General features: G+C 52.8%; 1 protein-coding gene across 1 annotated transcript in view; it reads left to right on the forward strand.

Annotated features, from left to right (window-relative positions):
* Positions 1–1,944, forward strand: part of EPHB1 (EPH receptor B1) — a 69,965-nt gene extending 68,021 nt beyond the window's left edge. Inside the window, 3 exon segments of the mRNA XM_030954205.1 lie at positions 154–347; positions 808–963; positions 1,576–1,944. Coding sequence (XP_030810065.1) covers positions 154–347; positions 808–963; positions 1,576–1,684 — 459 coding nt within the window. The 3' untranslated portion in view covers positions 1,685–1,944.
* Positions 1,945–21,306: the final 19,362 nt, after the last annotated feature.

The raw sequence follows: 21,306 nt of genomic DNA on the forward strand, positions 1-21,306 counted from the left end.
TCTCGCTGCCTCGGCTGCTGATCAGCCGGGCTGGCTGTCCCTTCCCGGCTGCCTGCAGCCCCTCTGCCTGCACAAACAGCTCAGGGAGCCCCCCGAGTCCTTCATCCCTTCATCCACTTTCCCCCTTCCTCATCTGTTCTCATCCATGCTCAGGTCATCAACGCCATCGAGCAGGACTACCGGCTCCCGCCGCCCATGGACTGCCCGGCCGCGCTGCACCAGCTGATGCTGGACTGCTGGCAGAAGGACCGCAACACCCGCCCGCGCTTCACCGAGATTGTCAACACCCTCGACAAAATGATCCGCAACCCGGCAAGCCTCAAAACTGTGGCGACCATCACCGCTGTGTGAGTGCAGGGCGTGGGGATGCTCCCTGCCACCTTCCCACGCTGTGGGGAAAGGCTCCCCTAGAGGCTTGAGAATCCATAAATCCTTAGATGGGGGTGGGGGGGTTCTGTCTTCACTCTGCCTGACAGTCAGACAAAGAACATGTGGTTTTCAGCCAAGCGACAGCAATAATTCTTTGCTATTGATTCTTTATGGTCTGTGACCGTTTGGGTGTGGTAGCTGCTCTGCTGACGCCTCATCCCTGTGGCTCCCACAGATGGAATGCAGTGTGTGAGCTTGCAAAGCACTGCTTGGCACGGCAGTGTTCCCATGGGACAGGCCTTCCTCATGGCCTTCCATGGATGTGTGCTGGGGGAGCACAGGGATACTGGGGGTGGATTGGGGAGTGTGTCCCTGTGCTAGGCAGGACGGCCCCGTGGTGCCAGCCAGGCTTGTCCCCAGCGGTGTGTCCTGTTTCAGGCCTTCTCAGCCCCTCCTCGACCGCTCCATCCCCGACTTCACTGCCTTTACCTCAGTAGATGACTGGCTGAGCGCTGTGAAGATGAGCCAGTACCGGGACAGCTTCCTGACCGCTGGCTTCACGTCCCTGCAGCTGGTGGCCCAGATGACATCCGAGTGAGTTGGCCATGCCAGGGTTGCCCAAAAGCAGGGTGCTGCCCAGCTGTGGAGGTGGGGAGGTCAGTTCAGGGCAAAGGACAGGTGTAAGCATCCCTTACATTGGTCACCCAGAGTCTGGAGGTGGCCACATTCACTATTCGGGGGTCAATGTGTGGGTGTCTCCCTGTTCTCAGTGATGCTTATGGGGCCATGCTTGGGCTTTGTGGATGTTCCAGTTAAGCTTACCTCCACAGAATTCACAGAATGACTGGGTTGGAAGAGATCTTAAAGATCATTGAGTCCAACCCATGCCCTAACACCTCAACTAAACCATCCAGTCTTTTCTTAAACACATCCAGTGATGGTGACTCCACCACCTCCCAGGCAGACCATTCCAGAACTTCATCATCCTTTCTGTAAAAAACTTCCTAATATCCAATCTATATTTCCCATGATACAGCTTGAGACTGTGTCCTCTGGTTCTGTCAGTGCTGCCTGGTGAAAAAGACCAACCCCCCTGACTACAACCAATCTTCAGGAAGTTGTAGTGATAAGGTCCCTTAGCAACAGCAAACCAGGTTCACCACCCTCAGCTTGCCATTGACTTTCCTCTGTCTGCTTGTCTTCCAGAGACCTCCTGAGAATAGGGGTGACTTTGGCTGGGCACCAGAAGAAGATCCTGAACAGCGTGCAGTCCATGCGAGTACAGATGAGCCAGTCTCCGACCTCGATGGCATGACGTCCCTTGTCCCATGGGGAGGGGCCGGGGAGGGCAAAGGTGGGAGGGGAGGAACTGGCACGGGGCAGCGCTGCCAGAGGAGCCACTGCTGCCTGGGGACTGCCACTGCAGCCCGAGGATGTTCCTGGGACTCACCTCTGACTGGTGACTTCCATTCCTCACCAACAGAAGCACACTTACCAATGTCATGGGGGACAGCGTATAAATACGTATAAATATGTACAAATCATATATTTAAAAAGCAAAGCAAAACAAAAAAATCATAAAAAACAATGAAGACAAACCAATGTGCATTGGGGAAGCAAACCCAAACCCTAGAGACCAGACTCCAATCCTGCCACTAGTGAGCAGTGGTCGAAACTGAGAAGGAGGAAGGGGCTGTTGGGGAAGGGAGAGGCACGAGATGGAGCATCCTGTCTGGAGGAACCACCTTCCTTTTTCTTCTTTTGCCCTTCCTACCTGCCCTGGTCCTCCTGGCTCACCCCGCTCCCCTCTCTGCTCACGGACTGGGTGGAAGTGTCCTCAGATGTCTCTGCAGCTCCCTACCATCCCACCCGGGTGCCGCTCCGGCAACTACCAAAGGACTTCACTGACCACTGCATGGGGGATCCAACTCAATCCAGTTAATGTCTTCATATTGAAGAAGAGATGTACCTTCAATAGAAAACCTTGGGTTTTGGTTTTTTTTTTCTCTTTTGCTTGCATTTTTTTTGCAAAAAGGAAAAAAAAGGATTTAAAAAAAAAAAAACAAACTCTCCATCCTGGAAAATGGAAAGAGGTGTTCCCGTGTGTGTGTGCGCGCTCATGCGCCTGTGTATGTTGTCAACCTTCCGTGGACTCGCTGCTCGTCCAGGACTGAAGACCAGCGCTGACCCTGCAGCCAGCGGCCGGCCAGTCCCTGGCCCAGGGGGGGCCAGGGGTTGTACCCACAGCCCCCAGGGGCAGGAGGCAGCCTGGAAGCACCTGGTGATGAAGGAAGCGCTCAGCATCCTGCACGTGGGGAGGAGGATGCCAAGGGCCGGCCGGCACGGTGGGGATGGGACGGGACTGGAGGAGCCACCGCTTGGCTGTGACTGGGTTGGTGGCTGCTGGAGGAGAGATGCTCTGGGAAATGGACTACTCAGGCCTCCAGGGCCTCGGTGATGTCTGGAAGATGGCTATGGAGGACTTTTTCCCCCATCTTGTGGACCTAAGGATTTTGATATTCATTTATGGACTTAGGTTTCATGGCTTCAGAGGTAGGTCTGAGTGTCTTGTGTATCTCTGTCCATCCATCCATCCATCCTGCTCTGTATTTTTCTGCTCTTCTTTATAGCTTCTCCCAGTGGATGTTTCCCCATTTAATTTGATCTTTATTATTCTTTTTTTTTTGGTTCCTCCATTGGTCTCCTAGGCAAATTGATCTGGTTAAAATTGCCCAACACGTGTCAGTGTTTACCCAGAATATTGTAAGGCTTGGCCATCTGACTTCCCTGTGGATCACGCAGGAGTTTATAAAATGAATGAACTCTTAATAAGGCTTTTACTTAGAGGGCTGTGTGCGAGTTGCAATGATCCATCACCGTGCTCTCGCTGGCGCTGTGCCGTGTGGTGGCAGAGCAGTGGCATGGGCTGGCTGTGGCTGTGCCTCAGGGGCTGCAGGTCCCAGCTGGGATTTGGTGGTGTGGTGGCTCATATGTACGTGGAGATCCTCTGTCCTCCTCACTCACCCTCATCCCTCTCACTCTTCCATCCCCACCACGGCAATACTCCACATCTGCTAGTGCCATGGGAATGTCCTGCATCCATCCATATCCTGGGGGGGGGTTCCTGAGCCACAGGGATGCCCCATGTCCAGCTGTGTTATAGGGGCTGCTTTACTTTTCAGCCCACATCTATCTGTGCTGAGGTGATGTCCTGTGTCCATCAGTGCTGTGGGGATGGCTCATGCCCACATGGGCTGTGATTTTTCCCCATGTTTCTCTTTGCCATGGGGCTGCCCATATCCAACTACATCAAGGGATTGCTCTGTGTCCATCTGCCCCATTGTATTCCCATCTATGCCTGGAGATACCTCACCAGATTTGCTTGCTGCCTCTGAACACAAGGAGAAAAGCCTGTGCTCTGCTTGCTGCTAGCACCCGTCCACATCTCCTGAGTGGGAGCACTGTCCCTCCTGTGTTGGGGCTGTCAGGGTCCTCTGTGGCTGGGTGGACCCCTGTGTATCCCGTGAGGAGCACATGCTCATTTCATGGTGGTTCATGAGGAACACGTTTGTGCTCGTGGTTCATCACCACCAGCAGGTGAAGGATGCTCTCTACACCTCCAGTGCTCTTTGGAGCTCTTTGGGGTGCTCTCTACACCTCCAGTTTTTTTTACTTCTATTGCCCAAGGCAGGTGACCCGTGCTCTGCTGAAGAATGGAACTAACAAGATGCAGGAATGAGCTTGTTTCAATTCACTGAACTCCCCCCAGAGAAAGAGGCAGAGAAAAACCCCCCTTGTTTACAACAGCAGGAACTGCTCCTCTTCCTGTGTGATAGGCGATTGCTAATACCTCTCGGGATGCTGGCGGCCCAAATCTGTATTCTGGGATGTTGTCACACGGAACACAACATGCAGATGGAGCAGGCGCCGCGCATGCTAATGCGCCGCCCCGCCACATTGGTATTCGCTGGCACTAAAGGGTCCTTTGTGGATTTTTTTTATGATTTCTCTTTTATTAGAAGGAAGCTAAAGGTGTTTAAAGGAACGAGTGACAGCCACACAGGCTAAATATCAATACTGCACCTTTATGGCTCCCCTGCCGCTGTTGCCAGCCCTGCAAGCACCTGCGAGGCAGCTGCTGCAGCCTGCTTGGTGCTGTCCCTGCCCCCAGCACACCACAGCAACCCTGGTTTAGTGTAAACCCTTTAATGCAGAACCACAATGTCACAGGGTGAGAATGGGTCTCTGAGACCATCGAGCCCAGCCTGTGACTGATTCCCACCCTGTCAGCCAGTCCTGAGAACTGAGTGCCATGTGCGCCATTCCTTCAACACCTCAAAGGATGGGCATTCCACCACCTCCCATTCCAATGTTTAATCACTCCTTCAGTGAAGAAATTCTTCCTGGTGTCCAACTTGAACCTTCCCTGGCACAGCTTGAGGCCATTTTGTGGTGAATATGAAATGGGAATCAGTCCTGCTCATCCCACCCAGCGGGCCAAGTACCCCTGAGGGATCAAACAGGCTGTCAGGGTGCTCAGGTGCCATCAGAGATGCCAAGACCCTCTTGGTTCAGTTTCCCAGGGATGATGCTCCTTGGCTCTGGGCCACTAGCAGTGCTCCTGGGCATTGCCAGGGCTGGTGGCCTTTCCATTCTGTTGCCCTTTCCCAGCTATCTAACATCTGATGTCTCCTGAGCTGCATTAGAGCAGATGATTCCCATATGCCATCACTCCTCACCAGCTGTCCCCACATCTTGGCCTTGTTCTGGGACCTGTATGTGTCCCCTCCAGGGTGATGCGAGCCCAGCAGCAGACTGGTGGTGCTCCAGGCTGAGCAAAGAGTATGCAGGTGGGCTCAAACAAATCCCTGCAGTGAAAAGCCATCATGGGCCAAGGGAGTTGCAGTCTAGGTGATACTTGAGGGAGGGTCACCATGGGCCACCTGTTCTCTTGCCTTTCATTGAAAGTTGTTTCATCTCAACCAGGAGATTTCATGAAAGGCCATCAGTTTGTTAGTGGAAAACAAAGGGGAAGTCCAAAATAGCCATGTTTGGTTTTTATTCTTTTTATTGAAGAAAAAAAAAAAACAGTATACAAATTTCAGATGATTTCTGACAGATCATTTTGTTACTTTAGAGGCCTTTCTTCCACATAAAATCAGTTTTTCAAACTGTGAAGCCTTTCTGTGTGGAAGTGACACTGCTATCCCTGCCTGGCCATGGCAGGAGTGTTGTGTTTGACCTGCTCCTCCTTTTCCTTTTCCAGATGCCAAGGAAGAGGCTCTCACCTTGACTTGGGTGGCACCGCTTTGATGCTGCTCTGTTGCTCCTACTTTGGTGAGAGCCTCTTCCTTGGTGTAAAGATGAACACTCCAGTTTCACATCTTCTGATCCACACTGGTTGGTGTTGGACTTCCTTTCTTTGATCAAAGAGGAGAAGGGATGGCTCAGAAGCTGTTTTCTGCCTGCAGAGTTATGGTTTAAAGGGAAGAAAAAGGAGTTTTGGATCAAAGAGGACCAACTGCACAGGCTTTTCCTCTGAGCTGGGCTCTATCCATCACACAGGGTCCTGATGGGTTCTTGTGCCATGTGGAAGTGCTGGGAGGGGCCCGTTGCTGGTAAGCCCCACTGGGTTGGATCCTGACCCCTGCCACTGCTCCTGAGTGAAGCTCAGTCACAGTGCCTTGCTCCTTTGGCTGCAGCCCACGTGAATATCCATGCATGGATGTGGCTGCGTGCCTGGGTGAGCCCACCTCACCCTCACCCCTGATCCTGGCCTTTCACTTTGTGCTCTGCAGTCATCAGCTCCTTCTCTCCATTTCTATGGCAACTGTAAAAACCTCAACCCTTTTGTGTGTTTTTAGGGGATTTTTTGTGTGTGTGTCTGGGTTGGCTTTGTCCTTTTTGCATAGAGCGTTAAATCAAAAAAGGGACTTTTGGCTACCAAACCCCTGCTCTGAGCTTGGCCCAAGGTCTTGTGTGAGAATCAGTGGCAAGATCCTCACAACTGGACTGGGTATTGCCAAGTGGCTCCACATTTCCAGCCCTGCTGTTACTTCCCTCATCCCCCAAAAATCCCCATTTGCAATTCAGCTGCATTGTTCTTCCCTGGGGCTTTTCCATGCTTTTTCCACCACCCATCCCTGGGTGTGATGGAGGAGCAGCAGGCTTCTCAACACCAGTAATTAAAAGGAGATGTGGTGCCTCTGCCAGGGAAGGTGAACCCAAGCCCCTCGCATCTCTGAGGCTTGAGTGTGGAAGAAGAGCGTGTATTAATGGTATAATTACGTGCCTCTTTCCAGATAAAAAAAAGGAATGTATTTTATGCCATTTAATGACCTTCAAATTAACAGTTCTTTGAAAGCACTTATGTATATTTAATTTTAAATATTTCTGCAAGTCAGAGCAGGGTTTGCAATGAAAACAGCAGGCAGCCGGTTTTTAAATAAGAGTGATCTCAAACCATTATTTCTGAGCCTGTCAGCTCTTGGTGCCTCTAATGCTCCTTTGCCAAGGAGAAAACAGGGCCATCCCTCCCCCCTTGCCTGAGTCCCATGGGATCTCTTCTGCTTTCTGCTTTTCCAGGTGTTTGATTCAGAGAGAGGGAAGGGCTGGGTTGGGGTTGGGTTGCAGAATCTCAGCAATAAGTTTGCCTGCATCCCAAGGACATCTCTGTTGGAACATTCCGGTTGGCCCATGGTCTGGGATAAATCGTTGGGCATCACCTATGAAAGGTTTTTTGCACTGCCATCAGCCCCTGCCGTTGTTCTGAGATGGGGACAGACATGTTTCCCTTTGTTAAGGTCTGAATTAAGGCTTTTGCCTCTGATCCATAAAAACTGCCGATATATCTGAGCCACTCTGTGTTCACTTGGTAATCATTACTCTTAAACATTGAATCTGAGTTAAAAAAAAAAAGGATCAATCAACTGCTGAGACAAGGAATGGATTTACAGACTCAGAAATGTTCTGTAGCTCCAAGGCCACCTGTCCTCCTTGAGCTGCTGGTGGAAAGGGTGGGGGCCCTAGGAGTCACATCCAGCTCCAACACTCATCCAGGTGCTGCTTGTCCCTGCTGCCCCAGTGTCCCCACTGCATGAGGAGCTGCAGGGGGATTTAGTGTTCAGGTCATTTTCTGCTGTGGTGCCTCTTCTGTGAAGGATCCTGCCAGGGTGGATAGTGATCCAGTACTTGGATCATTCCCAGTGAGTCTCCTCAGAATTTTGGAAGTTCCAGAAGCTTCTTGAGTGATGATGGGGAGAAGCTAGCTTTACAATGACAGGACTCCTGTGGCAGGTTGTTTCATGCCATTAGTGATTTCTTTGCTGCTCCTGTTTTATATTTTTCCTATTTTTGGGGTGTTGGAGGGGTTCTTTGGGATCATCTTGGATCATCAACCCTCCTGCCATGATGGAATGGTTCTGTCTGTCCCAGCTGAGCTCAATCTCCTCCAAAGCCTGTCTGGGAGGTGTGAGAACTGCCGTTGGGTTGTGCTCTCCCACTTTTGATGTCCTCAGGGTTTGGCTCTGTGTCTCAGGGGAGATATGCTTGCTCCTGTCCATCACTGGGCCCTGATGGGCTGTGTTGCCTTCCCAGAGTTTGACATGGAAAGGGGAGCTGCTCCAATCAGGAGAGGACCTCCTCTGCTTTACCTGGCAGGAAGAGATGTGAGGTGGGAATCATGAGCATCCATGGCAATCAGTGTGGTGTCTTGGTTCCTGTCAGAGCAGCAGATCAGTGCTGGGGAGGGAAGTGCACCTGTCTCAGTGACCATGGTGCCCTTCACCTGTGCCTTTTGGGGTTGTCAGAGCTGCTGGCACTTGGGTGGTATCCCAGGGCTGTCACTTTTGGCTGGCTGTCCTCCATGGACCAGCACTGTGAGCACCCCTCCACCCTGGGCACAGCTGCCCCCTTCTCCCCGTCTGTGTGCGAGCATCACTGCTGCTCCTGCTCTCCTTCCTCTGGCCATTGGAATTCAAACAGCCCCAAAGCCCCTGGCTGTCCCGCCCTGCTGCATTGCTCTGCTGTAGTGGCAGTTTTGGGGACATCTCTTGTGGAACCCAACACGTGATCAGCTGCATTGCAGGTGACACAGCCATGGAGGGGGTGGCCCCGTCAGTGGCAGAGGCAGGATGGCGTTGAGGTCTCCTGGCCTGCCTCTGGAGGATTAATGCTGGAGGAGGTTAATCTGAACAAACCAGCCCTGTGAATTTTAAGTGGATTAGCTGAACTCTGCTCCTTCCCAAAGCAGACAGTGCCCTTTTGGGGCGCATGTGGAAGTGGATTAGGCAAAAATCTCCTTAAGGCTGCGTTAATTCTAGATAAGTGTAAGGAGATTAACGCCCGTCCACTTAAAAAAATTAATTGGAGTGAACTTTTCTCTGTGTCCCCAAGTAAACAAGACTCAGAGCTTTCTCCATCCAGCAGCTGGGCTGTGCCTTTCCCTTCTCTGCCCTCCCATCCCCTCATGTTGTGCAGGAGCTGCCATCATGGTGGGGGAACCTGCTTCTCTCTGATTATCCTCAGGGCCCTCATTAGGCCATTGAACCCTTGTGTGAAGGTAGGGAGAGAGGACAGGAAAATTATGGTCACCATCAGTGCAATTATCAATGCTAATTAGTGCCAAGAAGGACTGACAGCTGGAGGTGCAGCCCATGGCAAGTGTTGTCTGAGGAGCCAGGTGAGCCTCACATCACATCCTTGTGGGGCTTCCATGGACAGGCAGATGTGGAATGTGCACATATTGCTTGGTTTACTTGTTTTTCCCCACCATGCTTTGGCTGAACTCTTCAGATTCCACAGCCTAAATATTTGGGAGCCAGCCAGAGGCTGCCGTGGTCAGGCACTCAGGCTGGGGTTAGTGCCTGTGTGGCAGTGCCATGTCATGTCCCTGATGGTGCCTGGATGGGGATGGGGCTCTGGGAGGCCCCAGGGAAAAGGGGGTGAGATGAGACTCCTTTTGCAGAGGGTCTGGAAATGGGCTGGTGCTCAGGGGGGGCTTGCAGGATACAGGGACAGCTTTGGGTCACCCCCAGAATTGCCTCCATCCTTCCTCATTCCCACCTTTTTCCATGGCATCACACAGGCACAGCGGCTGCATTTGCAGAGCCACCCATCCTTGATTATTTTGGGTATTTGCAATTCTGCCCCTTCCAGGAGTGTGGAAAGGGAGAGGCCCGGGGGGTGACACGGTGCCTGCATCCCAGCCACGCTGCTCGACAGCTCCTTCCCTCTTGGAACGCCTTCTCACCGCACAGACGTGGCCCTTTCATTGCTATTTGTGTCACGCCAGCTCTCAGAGGCTGAGATCAAAGCCCTGCCCGCCTCGCAGGGGTTCCCACGCCGGGAGGAGGAGGAGGAGGTGGGATGAGGGATGAAGGATGAGGGGGTGACTCGGTGGCTGCGTATCTGAGGATGAGCTGCGCTGCCTCCAGCCCCCCCAGTCCTCATCCAGCTGTTCATGGCCTGTCCCTCGGGTCTCTTGAGATCCATCCTTTGGGGTCGGCTCAAATCATCCTTGGCTGTCCCTGGATCATTTTTGCCCGACAAAGAGAAGGGCTGCAGCTGCTGTGGGAGAGCCGAGCCTGCAGCCACCACCCCCGGCAGGGCGCGGGTTCCCCAGGGAAAATAAACCCCAAACCCTTGGGCAGCCCTGCTCTGCCGGGCGGGTTGGAAGGAGGGCTGAGCCGGGAATGCCGCGGGGGAAGGCGGTGGCGAGGCCGGGAGCGGCGCCCGGGGCCGGAGGCATGCTCGAGTCCGGCTTTAATGTGGCAGCATCCGGAGCCGATAGAAATCACTGCCGACGTGCACCCAGCCCCTGGACCCGCCCGGCTCTAGCAGCGAGTTCAGCATCCTTACATCAGTCGTGTTTCTGTTACAGCGTTTTTTTCCAGGTGTTTCGCTGTTCTGATCCCACTAACGTTAATGAGAGCTGTGAGACCAAACTAAGCATGGCACCAAAAGTGGCCCCCTGCGCCCAAGAAATATCCAGCAATATCTTTTCCCCCAGCTCAAGTTCCCTTTTTAAAAAGATAATCTCAATTTCTCTTCCCTTTTCTCTGCCCCTTTTCCCATGAAACACTACATTACTAAATAAAACTTTCATTACTACCTGGGTTTGCTAAAGAAAAAAATTATTTCCATTCAAGAGAATGATGAATTTTAATAGGAGTGAAATGTCAGGCACAGCTGGGGTGGGTTTCTGAAAGCATTGGTATTTTGGAGAGGCACAGAGATGCCCAGCAATAATTAGCCAGTGAGCCCCCTTTTTTTGTGACCCAGCAAAAGGACCCAGCAGTCAATTGCTTTGTTATTTAATGTGCTGCCTTTATGTTTCCAAGGTGCAATTGTATATTAAAAGCATCTTTGCCTCTCCAAAGTGGCTAAATAATGGGATTTTGCTGCTGTGTGGTACTTGTTGGTTATAGGGTGTGGAGAAGGTGCTCCTGGGGCTGCTCCTCTGGTTCCCAGACCTTTTGGTTTCCCCCTGGCAGCAGAGAAAATGGGGATTTTTTTTTTTTTTTGTTACATTGGAAAAAGCAATTTGATGGTGCCTGGTGGTTTGCTCCTGCTTTACACCCGTGGGGGCTCATTTTGCAGTGGGAGGGGGTGGAAAGGCATCTTGGCTGAGGGGGGACACAGATACCCTCCCACCCCCAAAATCACATCCCAGCCTCCGCTCCCTAAAGCGACTCAGCTTCACAAAGAATTCCATCTCTTTTCCCCCTGAAGAGAAATGGAGAGCTTTCAGTGAAATCATCACTTTTCTGACAGCATATTAATTAATCCCTGCTCTTCTTCTTCTCTTTTTTTTTTTTTTTTTTTTTTTTGAGGCTGGATGTGCTGTAAGAAGCCTTTGGGTTTCTCTGGGTGCAGGGAAGGACGCGTAGCTCTCTGAGCTCTGGACCTGCATATTCTCACCCTCTCCTCGTCTTCCTCTTGCCTTGCAGGGCGTCGAGTGCAGCATTGCAGCGGGGCAGCAGCGTCGGACAGGGGGCCCCAGGGGCCGCTCCCCAGCCCAGGATGCTCCGGGAGGTCCTGCAGCGCCCCGGTCCCTGTCCCCCCGAGCCGCGGCATGTCCCGGGCCAGCCCTACCCTGTCCTGTACATAACCAGTGAGATGTCTGTAAAAGATTTCAACCCTTGGAATTTTTTTTTTTGCTCCCCCGTCCCCCTCCCTTTCTTCCCCAATTTGTTGATTGTGTTGAAATTGTCGGAGTTTGTAACAGTATCTTTCAGAGAATATTGTACTAAAGAGAAAATTGCACTCAATAAAAAGGATGAAATAAGCCTGGTCCCTCGCCTTCCCCTTCCCAGGGGCAGCCTTCCTGCTGCCGGCTTCTCTTCAGCTCGGAGCTGGGGGAGTGTTTGCCATGAATATTCATTTGGGGAGCTGGCTGCGCTCCACCGCTCCTTGACTTTACCTCGAATGTTGATGTCTATCAGATTTGGCTCCCCGGTTTGTAAATGAAGTGACTTTATTCTCGGCGATCCCTATCGGAGCTTGCTCGCAGCAAAAAAGCCGGGAGAAGGCGTTTTCCTGGCGCGGCTGTTTGTGCGGAGCGCCTCTCAGAGCCCTGCTGGGCGATGGCTCAGGGAAGCCGCGCTGGAAGTGCTGCCTGGGATCAAAGTGCCGTCCCTGCTGCTGGCTCCGAGCTTCCCGAGTCCCGCTGGAGCCTGTCCATGCACCTCGTCCTGAACCTGCTTTCCTTAAGGATTACTGTAATTGATGGCTGGAAAATGGATTCTTCCTCGTGCATTGGCTGCACTTGGGCATTTTGTCCTGCTGGGATCAATCACACAACCCATCCAGCTCTGTCACACATGCTCTTGGGGTGGTCCTGTGCAGGCTCAGGAGGTGGACTCCATGACCCTTGTGGGTCCCTTCCACCTCAGGATATTCTGATTTTCTGATCCAGGTGATGCTGAGAGCAGCTGGTCCTGCTAGCACTGGGAATATCCTCCAGCTGACAACAGGGGCTGAAACCGGGGCTAAAGGTTTTGTAAATTAAAAATAAGCAGCCACCAATGAGCTATTTGGGGTTCAGAAAGGGGAGCTGCTACTGGGAGAGCTCTGGAGGTGGGGTTAGGGGTTCCCGAGGCTGGAGTTTTGGGGTGAGCTGTGGGGAGGGAGGCAAGCAGTGCTTTAGCTGTAGGTGGGGAGAGCCCTGGCATCCTGTAAATTGTCCCACCAGTGGTGGTGTTGATATGAGGTGTTCTCCCGGCTCCTGTCAGGAGATTTCCAAGTCCTTTCTGCTTCTCCAGGGCCATTATAGCTGGGATGTTTTCCTTACAGGGATTTTTGAGTGAGTGAGTTCCGTGTGCTGATGGGGATTGCTCCAGGTCCCTGCAGGCAGGACTCCACTGCCCCAGACTCACATACCACAGTGAGGTTTGCCTCACACTTTACACAGGGATACAACTGTATTTTGGGTGTTTTGCATGCTTTTTTGCCAAGCCCATCTCGACAAATGAAAGCAGAGAGTCTCTGCCATCTTTGGATATGCAAGCTGCAAATAGGCAGCAGCTGATGGAGGGCAGAGTGAAGTTGTTTGTGTCCTTAATTGAGTAGGCACTTGATTTAATGGGCTTCTGGTGTGGTTTAAATGAGTGTTCCTGTTTGTTGAATCCTCTGGGATTTGGGATGCTGGGAGGATGTATCCTTCACACAGGTCAGTCTGAGGTTTTCCCCTTAAGTAACCAACAGACATTTACAGCCAGTGCTTGATGTTCCCAAAGTAGTTTGCCTTGGGAGAGCCTTTTAACAGGGTCTGGGGGAGCCCTGCTCTCAGTGTTGGTGGTTAATGGGGCTCTGAAGGACCCTGGGGAGCTGAAAGCCCCTTGACAGAGCCTGGACATGGCCAGGCAGTCCCTGACAAGCCCTCACTCCCTGACACAGGTTTATGCAGCTGCAGGCTCTGGAAGCTGTGTTGGATTTCCCCCAGGGGATTACCAGTCTCCATCTCCGCCTGCGTCCCAGCTGGAGCGAGATGTCATTTATGAGGCCACACAGCATCCAAAGAAACTTTCCCGGAGCTTTCAATACAGACACAGGCAACTGTCACTGCCAGAACAGAGCCTAACCCTCAGAATGAAAAATCTCCTTCATGGCACTCAGGTTTGAAAAATGGAAGCAGCGTGTTGGCTCCGATTGCCCCGCAGCAGCTCCCAGAAATCCCAACGCACCCGGTGCTCCAGCACAGCAGAGTGATGCCAGCCTAACTCCAGCCCTGGTGCTGGAATAAATCATTATTTACCTCCCCTGGAAGGAGCAAACTGAGCCAGGACTGTGCTCAGCTCCATGGGGTGCAATGAGGGGCTTCCCTGGGCGCTCTGGTGAGAGACTCTTGCTCTTGTTCCAATGCACAGCTCTGGCCCAAGGACAGCCCTTCCCGTGGGAAGAGAGTGGCTGGGAATGTATTGGCTGTGCAGAGATGTGGCAGGGAAGGAGGGAGAGGTCAGACACACATCCCCTGGCCTCTCCCACCTCCCCTCCCTCCCACACTTGGCAGTGAAAGACAAATAAAAGATGAGCCCAAGAGGACCATAGGCTAAATTGTAATTGGAGCAATATGGGCCGATGATAAAGTTCTGTGCCAACCCACATTAACTGGCAGCATCTGCTGGAATTATTGGAGATGCCTCATAGCCTATTAAGAGTGCTGGGATTTTCCTGGAGGACAAGCCAGGGAGGCTCAGCAGTGCTGGAGAGCCAGGAGGGCTTGGAACGAGCCGGTCTGAGGCTGCTGCAGTGTTGAAATCTCCTCCAGGCCTTCTGGAGAGGTTCTGGGGGATGCTCTCAAGAAAGTCACCTCCTCTTGCCAGCCAAGGGGCTCATTCCTGTTTCTGTGGTCGCCCCACAAACCCCCCTAAGTGACATCACATCCTCTCTCTGCTCCAGGGTGATGGGGACAGGGCAGGATTTACTCCAGGCAGTTCTTTTAGCTGGATTTCAGGTACTACCCTGATTCAACCTGCACAGCAGCCCCCTTTGCTGCCCCAAAGCCACCAGCAGCACCCAGGGAGGGGGTTCTGCCCCTCTGCTCTGCTCAGGTGAGACCCCATCTGCAGTGCTGCATCCAGCTCTGGGGCCTCCAGCATAAGAAGGAGGTGGAGCTGTTGGAATGAGTCCAGAGGAGGACATGGAGATGCTCCCAAAGGAGCCCTTCTGCTCTGGAGCCAGGATGGGAGAGCTGAGGGTGTTCACCTGGAGAAGGGAAGGTTTCAGGGATACCTTGGAGGCCCTGCCAGTGCCTAAAGGGGCTCCAGGAGAGCTGGAGAGGGACTGGAGACAAGGGATGGAGGGACAGGACAAAGGGGAATGGCTGCACACTGATAGAGGGCAGGGTTAGATGTGATATGAGGAAGGAAACCTTCCCTGTGAGGATGCTGAGGCCCTGGCACAGGGTGCCCAGAGCAGCTGTGGCTGTCCCTGGATCCCTGGCAGTGTCCAAGGCCAGGTTGGACAGGGCTTGGAGTAACCTGGGACAGTGGGAGCTTGGACTGGATGAGCTTCGACGTCCTTTCCAAACCAAACCATCCTAGGATTCCATGGAGCTCCAAGATTAACACACTCACACCCAGCTGGCTGAGCAAATCCCACCTCCTGGGATTTGGGCAGGATGGAGGACATGTTTGAGCTGCTCCTATGCTCTGAGCTGGGCTCCTCTGCCCCTGCCCTCAGCAATGGGGAGGGTTCAGGATGCTTTCCTGCAGGACCTGCCCCTCAGAAACACCTCACACCCCCCTGGCCCTGGAGGAGTGGGAATGCTTCGCTGTAAGGTGCCCTGGCATTAACCTGAGTGGGAAAATGTCTCTGCTGTCAGCCCAGCTTTGAGGATTGTTTCTGCTGTTTGTGGACCCAACTGGAGATGCTGTGCCCCTCTAAAGGAACATGGGACGTGAAAAGCTCCCCAAAACTCCACAATATCCGGGCTCAAGACCCATGCAGGCTCAGCAGTCATGCCCACCTGCCCACATCCCCTCGTTCAAGTCTCAGGCAGGGCTGGAGGTGCATTCCCCACCCCTGCCAAGGGGATGTGTTCCCTGCCTGGCCCTGTGCCCCACCCGGAGCTGCTCCCCAGCCCTTCCTCCCCCGATGCCAAGGCAGCCCATGCATTATTTACCACCCTCTTCCTGCACGCCAAATTATTCATTTCCCTCGTGGGCCCTTTCCCTGGCTCTCTAATGAGAGTTTCTTAGCTCCTTATAAACACTAATGAATTTATTTCTCCATGCCCTTATGAGGGAGATGGGGTATTTTATCTTCTTTATACACAGCGAGCTCAAGTGTGGATTTGGGGACTTCAAAGCACATTGGCAGCCTGGGAGGCCTGCAGAGCTGGGGTTCCACAGCCAGGGGAGCCCTGGGAGGCCTGCAGAGCTGGGGTTCCACAGCCAGGGGTGTTTGGCACCCAGCAGGGGCCACGGGCATCAGCTGGTTCTGGGTGTCCCTGCACAGAGGGTGGGGGGCTGTCCAGCCTGGTGCTGGCCCCATGCTACTGGTCCCTGCTCAGCCTTCATCCCAGCAGCTCCATCCTCCCAGGGAAGCCACCTTCCCTTCTCTGTTCAGTGTCTGTTTGGTCACTTGGCTCTGAAAGCACTGCCTGGCTCCAATGCCGTGGGTGGCAGTGGGTTATCCTCCAGGGGACTGCGGTGTGTGTGCTCTGGGAAGGCAACCAGGCCCCGAGCTGGGGTGCAGCTGGAGATTGTGCAGGGCTGGTTCTTGCCGTGGCTCCTGGTTTGATCAGTGAGGCTCACCAGGCAGTACCTTAAAACAAGAGTAACCAGGGGCAGCAAAAAATCACCTCAGCATCCTCATCCACCACTGGGGGCTTTCCCCCAGGACAACTCAGTGGATGTTCAGGTTGGAGATCAGGAAAAGGTTCTTCCCCCAGAGGGTGCTGGGCACTGCCCAGGCTCCCCAGGGAATGGGCACAGCCCCAAGGCTGCCAGAGCTCCAGGAGAATTTGGACAATGCTCTCAGGGTGGGATTGTTGGGGTGTCTGTGCAGGGCCAGGAGTTGCACTCTGATCCTGTGGGTCCTTTCCAACTCAGCCTATTCCATGATTCTGTAATTATAAGTCAGGGGAGAAGCTTTGCTCCCCTGCAGTTGCACCAGGGGCCCCAGGCGTTTCCTTGCTGCTCTCTTGGACCTGTCTGCCCTGCAGAGCCCCTGGGACCTCCAAGCTCCCCATCCTGCCCACTGCCCACCTTCCCTCGCTCTTCAGGTGGCCTCGCTGTGCTGAGTCAGCAACGTTTTTCTATGCTCTGTCCCCGTTTGCTTCCTTTGTGTGTCCCCAGAGCCTCTTCTGGACCCCTTTCCTTTAGGTTTCATCCCCTGCCGAGCCCAGGCGGCCCTGCCGGGGGCGTGAGGGCAGCTGGGGGAGTGTCGGGCCTGCTCTGCCCTCAGGGAGGATTGGCTCGGTGACTGCAGTGGGGTGTGAGGCACAGCTGGGACGGGCTGGGCTGGCAGTGCCGAGCGCTGCCCTGCTCATTGAGCTGTGCTAAGGATTAATTAATGGGCCTCAATTAATGAGCCCGGCCGGGCTGGGTGTGTGGTGTCACCCTCAGGGTGCCCGGAGGGATCGGTGCCCTCCCTGGCCTGTAGGATTCAATGCAACCCCAGTGGCAGGGCGAAATGATGAGGAGGACTCCATTGATATCAGAAAGCTAATTAATTACTTTATTATACTCTATTATTCTATATTATATTACACTACATCTAAACTGAATGTGCACAAGAACCTGACCCAACTCCGCTGCACTGAATCTCGTGGCTGTCACCCAACAGTCCCGACACACACACACGCTTGGCCCTGACAGGCCAAGGAAACAAAACACCATCACTCTGGGTAAACAATCTCCACATTGCATTCTACTTGACACAACACAGGAGCAGCGAATGAGATAAGAATTATTTTGATCATTGTTTTCTCTGCTTCTCTCACTGCTTCTCTCAGGTTCAGAGAATGTTAATCCAACACTGGACTGGCCGCCAGTGCCCAGGACTCCTCTCTGCTGGAAGAGGTGGCCAGTGCTCCATCCTCGGGGCACAGGGAGCCTCCCAAGGAGCAGAAACAGCCTTTCCCTGTCCCTGTCAGGAGGATGGACACACCTCTGCTCCTGCACCCAGGTGTGGCTGCTGCCACTGCACACAGGTGCAGCTCCTCTGCAGGAGCACCAAATGCAGGGAGAGAATAAATAGGGTTGGGAGATCTGGGCAAGAGAGCTGGAGAGGGACTTTGGACAAGAGGGAATGGCTGAGGTGAGATTTTTGGGAAGAGATTCTTGGCTGTGAGGGTGGGGAGGCCCTGGCACCTGGTTGCCCAGAGAAGCTGTGGCTGCTCCATCCCTGGAAGCATTCCAGGGCTTGGAGCAACCTGGGATAGTGGAAGATGTCCCTGCTTGTGGTGTGGGGTGGCAATGGGTGAGCTTTACGCTTACTTCCAATGCAAACCATCCTGGAATTCTGATTCTGTGCTGAGCCTTCAGTGTGCCAAACCAATCCAGATGCATCCAGCAGTGTGTGGAGATTTGTCCCTGTGGGTCTCCACAACCTGATGGATGGGAAACAAACCTTGCACTGCTCAGGCCAGGAGCCTGAACATCCTCCCTCCAGCCTCCTGGCTCCTCTCAGAACTCAAACAAACATCGTTCTCCTTTCCAGGAGCTGTTCCCTGGGTGAGCTCAGTGCAGGCTCCGTGGCAGGGTGTGCACAGCTGTTCTGCCAGCAGATCTCCTGGGATGCTTTGCAGCTCCACACTCCTCCCTCTCCCAGCAAGGCTGCCTGTGAGATGCTGCTCCTGTTTGAGCAGACGCTGGCACCGATAGCCCTGACAAGCAGCAATTATTGCACTGACAAAATAAAAGTTTTGAGTTGTTTTGCAAATATTTTTGAAGCCCTGATACAGCAGCAGAAGTAGGCGTAATTACACATAAAAGTGTATCTCCTTTAATTATCTACTCAGGTGAACCACAATTTGAGAGGAAATGCTTTAAATCTGTTCATTTCTAATAATAAAAAATGAGGTGGGAGAGTGTTATTTTAATGTAATTAAGAGCAGACATGGCTGGATGGATGGCTGAGAGAGCAGGATCTGTGCTGTGCTCTGGGGACCTTGGGCTCTGTCCCCTCCCCTGCCACCACACAAGCCCTGTCTCTGTGCTGGACAGTCCATGAACACCAGAGTGGAATTAAGTGTGCACATGTGGTGATAACAGTGTTTTGTGTCAACACTGAGTAGTTTTGTCATCAGCCTTCCTGAGCTCAGCTTTGCCAGGCCCTGCCCTATAAAACCTGGGACTATTGGAGGGTGACAGCCTGAGACCGATCTGCTCTTGCAGGCCACTCTCCAGCCATGCCAGGAGAACCTCTGGAAGCCAATGTGGGATAAGAGCTGTCCTGGGGAAGGAAATCATGGAATGGTTTGGGCTGGAAGGGGCTTCAGAGCTCATCCAGTCCCACCTTCCACTATCCCCAGCTTGCTCCAAGCCCTGTCCAGACGATCTGGGCATCTCCCAGGATTTGGGCACCTCTTGCTGAGGACCCAGCTGCCCACACCAGTGGTGGCACCTCTAGGCTGAGCCCTGCATTAAAACTCGTTCCAAGCCTCCAGCTCCTGCCAAGCATGAGCTGTAACTCTGATTTCCCCTCTTCCCTCCCTGAACTGCTGTCAGGAGAGGCACCTTAAAGTAAGTTATTTCCATCCAGTCTTCAGCTTTCCAAGAGAAGACTGAGTGTTGAACTTTATTTCTCTTCTAATGGCTCCTCAGAGCCCCAGATAAGATCAAACAAAGCTTGCCTGCTTTGGGTGTGTGCTCCACACATGTGGCACATCTCCTGTGGATCTGGTGAGAGGGATGGATGATCCATCTGCTGAGGAGGGAAGCTCAGGCACCAGGGGATGAGGTGACTTTTCCAGGAGTCTGCAGGCAGCCCATCCCAGGGGTGCTGCAGGTGTTTGTGTGAGGCACACAGCTCCCTGCCTTTGCCTCTCCCAGGGATGTTCCCAGCCGGTGGAGAGGGAAAACCAGGCTGTTTTTCACTCGCTTTCCCGGGAATGCAGAGCCCTCCCCGCCTGCCTGTGCTGCTCCTGTTATCGTGAATGTCAAGCACTTTGCAAACAGAGGCATTAAATGTCAGATCCTGTCCCTTACAAGCCCTGCTTGTAATTTGAATGCTCAGACATGCTCCGTGCTCACCTCAATCCCCTTCCCTTCCCCTGATAAGTGGCATGCCTGGTGCCACTGCCTTGGGAGGTGAGGCCACCAAGCAGTGCTCTTCACACCACTCTGGACCCTCAGGCCAACGTTTTCATCCTCCCAACCTCATATTTAAAAACCCTTAGGACCAGATCTCCACCTGGCCCTCTCTTTGGGGATGGTAATGGGCATTTTGGGGGATTTTGGATCCCATGACTCTCTATCTCCCCATGCAAAACCCTTTAACAAACAGAGCCAATTTTCCTTTGCAGCTGTGCCCAGGTGCTCCTCTCCTCAAAAGCTCCTGGTTCCAGCTGAGGCAGACCTGCTCCAGGCTACTCCCTGGATTTGCCATTGCTCTCCTCTTGGACAAGTGAGGTGAGGCATTTTGCATTCCTCTGGTGAAGTTCAACACGGCTAAGTGCAAGGTCCTGCACCTGGGTTGGGGCACTCCCAGGCACAAACACAGGCTGGGTGGGGACAGGATGGAGAGCAGCCCTGAGGAAAAGGGCTTGGGGCTGTTTGCTGGACAAGAGGGAAAGGCTTTGAACTGCCAGAGCAAGATTCAGATGGGACATTAGGAAGACATTTTACCCTGTGAGGGTGGTGAGGTTGTGGTACAGATTGCCTGGGGAAGCTGTGGCTGCCCCATTCCTGGAAGTGTCCAAGGCCAGGCTGGTCATGACTTGGAGCAACCTGGCATAGTGCAAGGTGTCCCTTGAAGATGGAGATGGAACTGGAACTGGTGTCCTTGGAGATGGAACTGGATGAGTTTTAAGGTCCCTTCTGACCCAAAGCATTTAGTAATCTCTCACATCTCATGCTGCAAGCTATCTTAAGTCTTCTTTCCCCATTTTTCTGTCACGTCTGTGTATTTGCTGTAATTTTGGGTAGCAGGCTGGCCCAGCAGCACACTGCTGTGAGCCCTTTGGGTGATACCCAGTCTTTCCCTTCCCTACATTACTGCCTTCCCCTTGGTGTGCGCCCAGGCACTGAGCTGGTCCCTTTCCCACCCATGGCAGTGGGAACAGCCACGGTGGCTGCCAGCTCTGTGGCTGTTTGTCCTTGATGAAAAGCTTTCCCCAGGAACAAAGGACGTGCCAGCTCCAAGTCGCCAGCAACAGGGAGTGCTCAGCTCTCTTCCCTTTGGAGCCTTTGAGATGGAGTTTCTCATTTGCACTGTGGCATTGACACAGTAAAATAATGCAGAAATTGCACAGAATAAATTAAAGCAAACACTGCATGTGCCGCTGCCCAGAAATTTGGGACTTGCTGCATGGCTAACAAGGTGCATTTTAATAATTACAAATGAACCTGTGGCCAAGAGAGCCTTCACTGAGCACACCTGGAATGAATGCTGATGCTGCTGCTCCCCACAGAAGGCTGATAATCACATTTGCCAGTGCATTAGAGCTGATTTAGGGGTAAGCAATAGCTTCCATCTGAATTTGTTTTACAACCTATTGACTGTAGCAGGTACCTTTTTTCCCATTGAAATAATTGTGAATATTTTACCAGGCCTTCACGCTGCATTTGTTCTTGGTGTTTGTTTGTTTTGTGTTTTGGTGGCTTTAAAAAAATACAATTATTTATTTATTGTGAATTGACAACAATTGTGTTCACCCTCCATCTAATCCAAGGAGCTCATGGTTGTTTCCTCCCTTCTCCATCCTTTGTTGGAATAATTGTTCTTCCCACAGTGCTACTGCATGGTTTGTAAGCTTATTTCAGGCTC

This window comes from Camarhynchus parvulus, chromosome 9 (assembly GCF_901933205.1).
Source record: "Camarhynchus parvulus chromosome 9, STF_HiC, whole genome shotgun sequence".
NCBI lineage: Eukaryota > Metazoa > Chordata > Aves > Passeriformes > Thraupidae > Camarhynchus > Camarhynchus parvulus.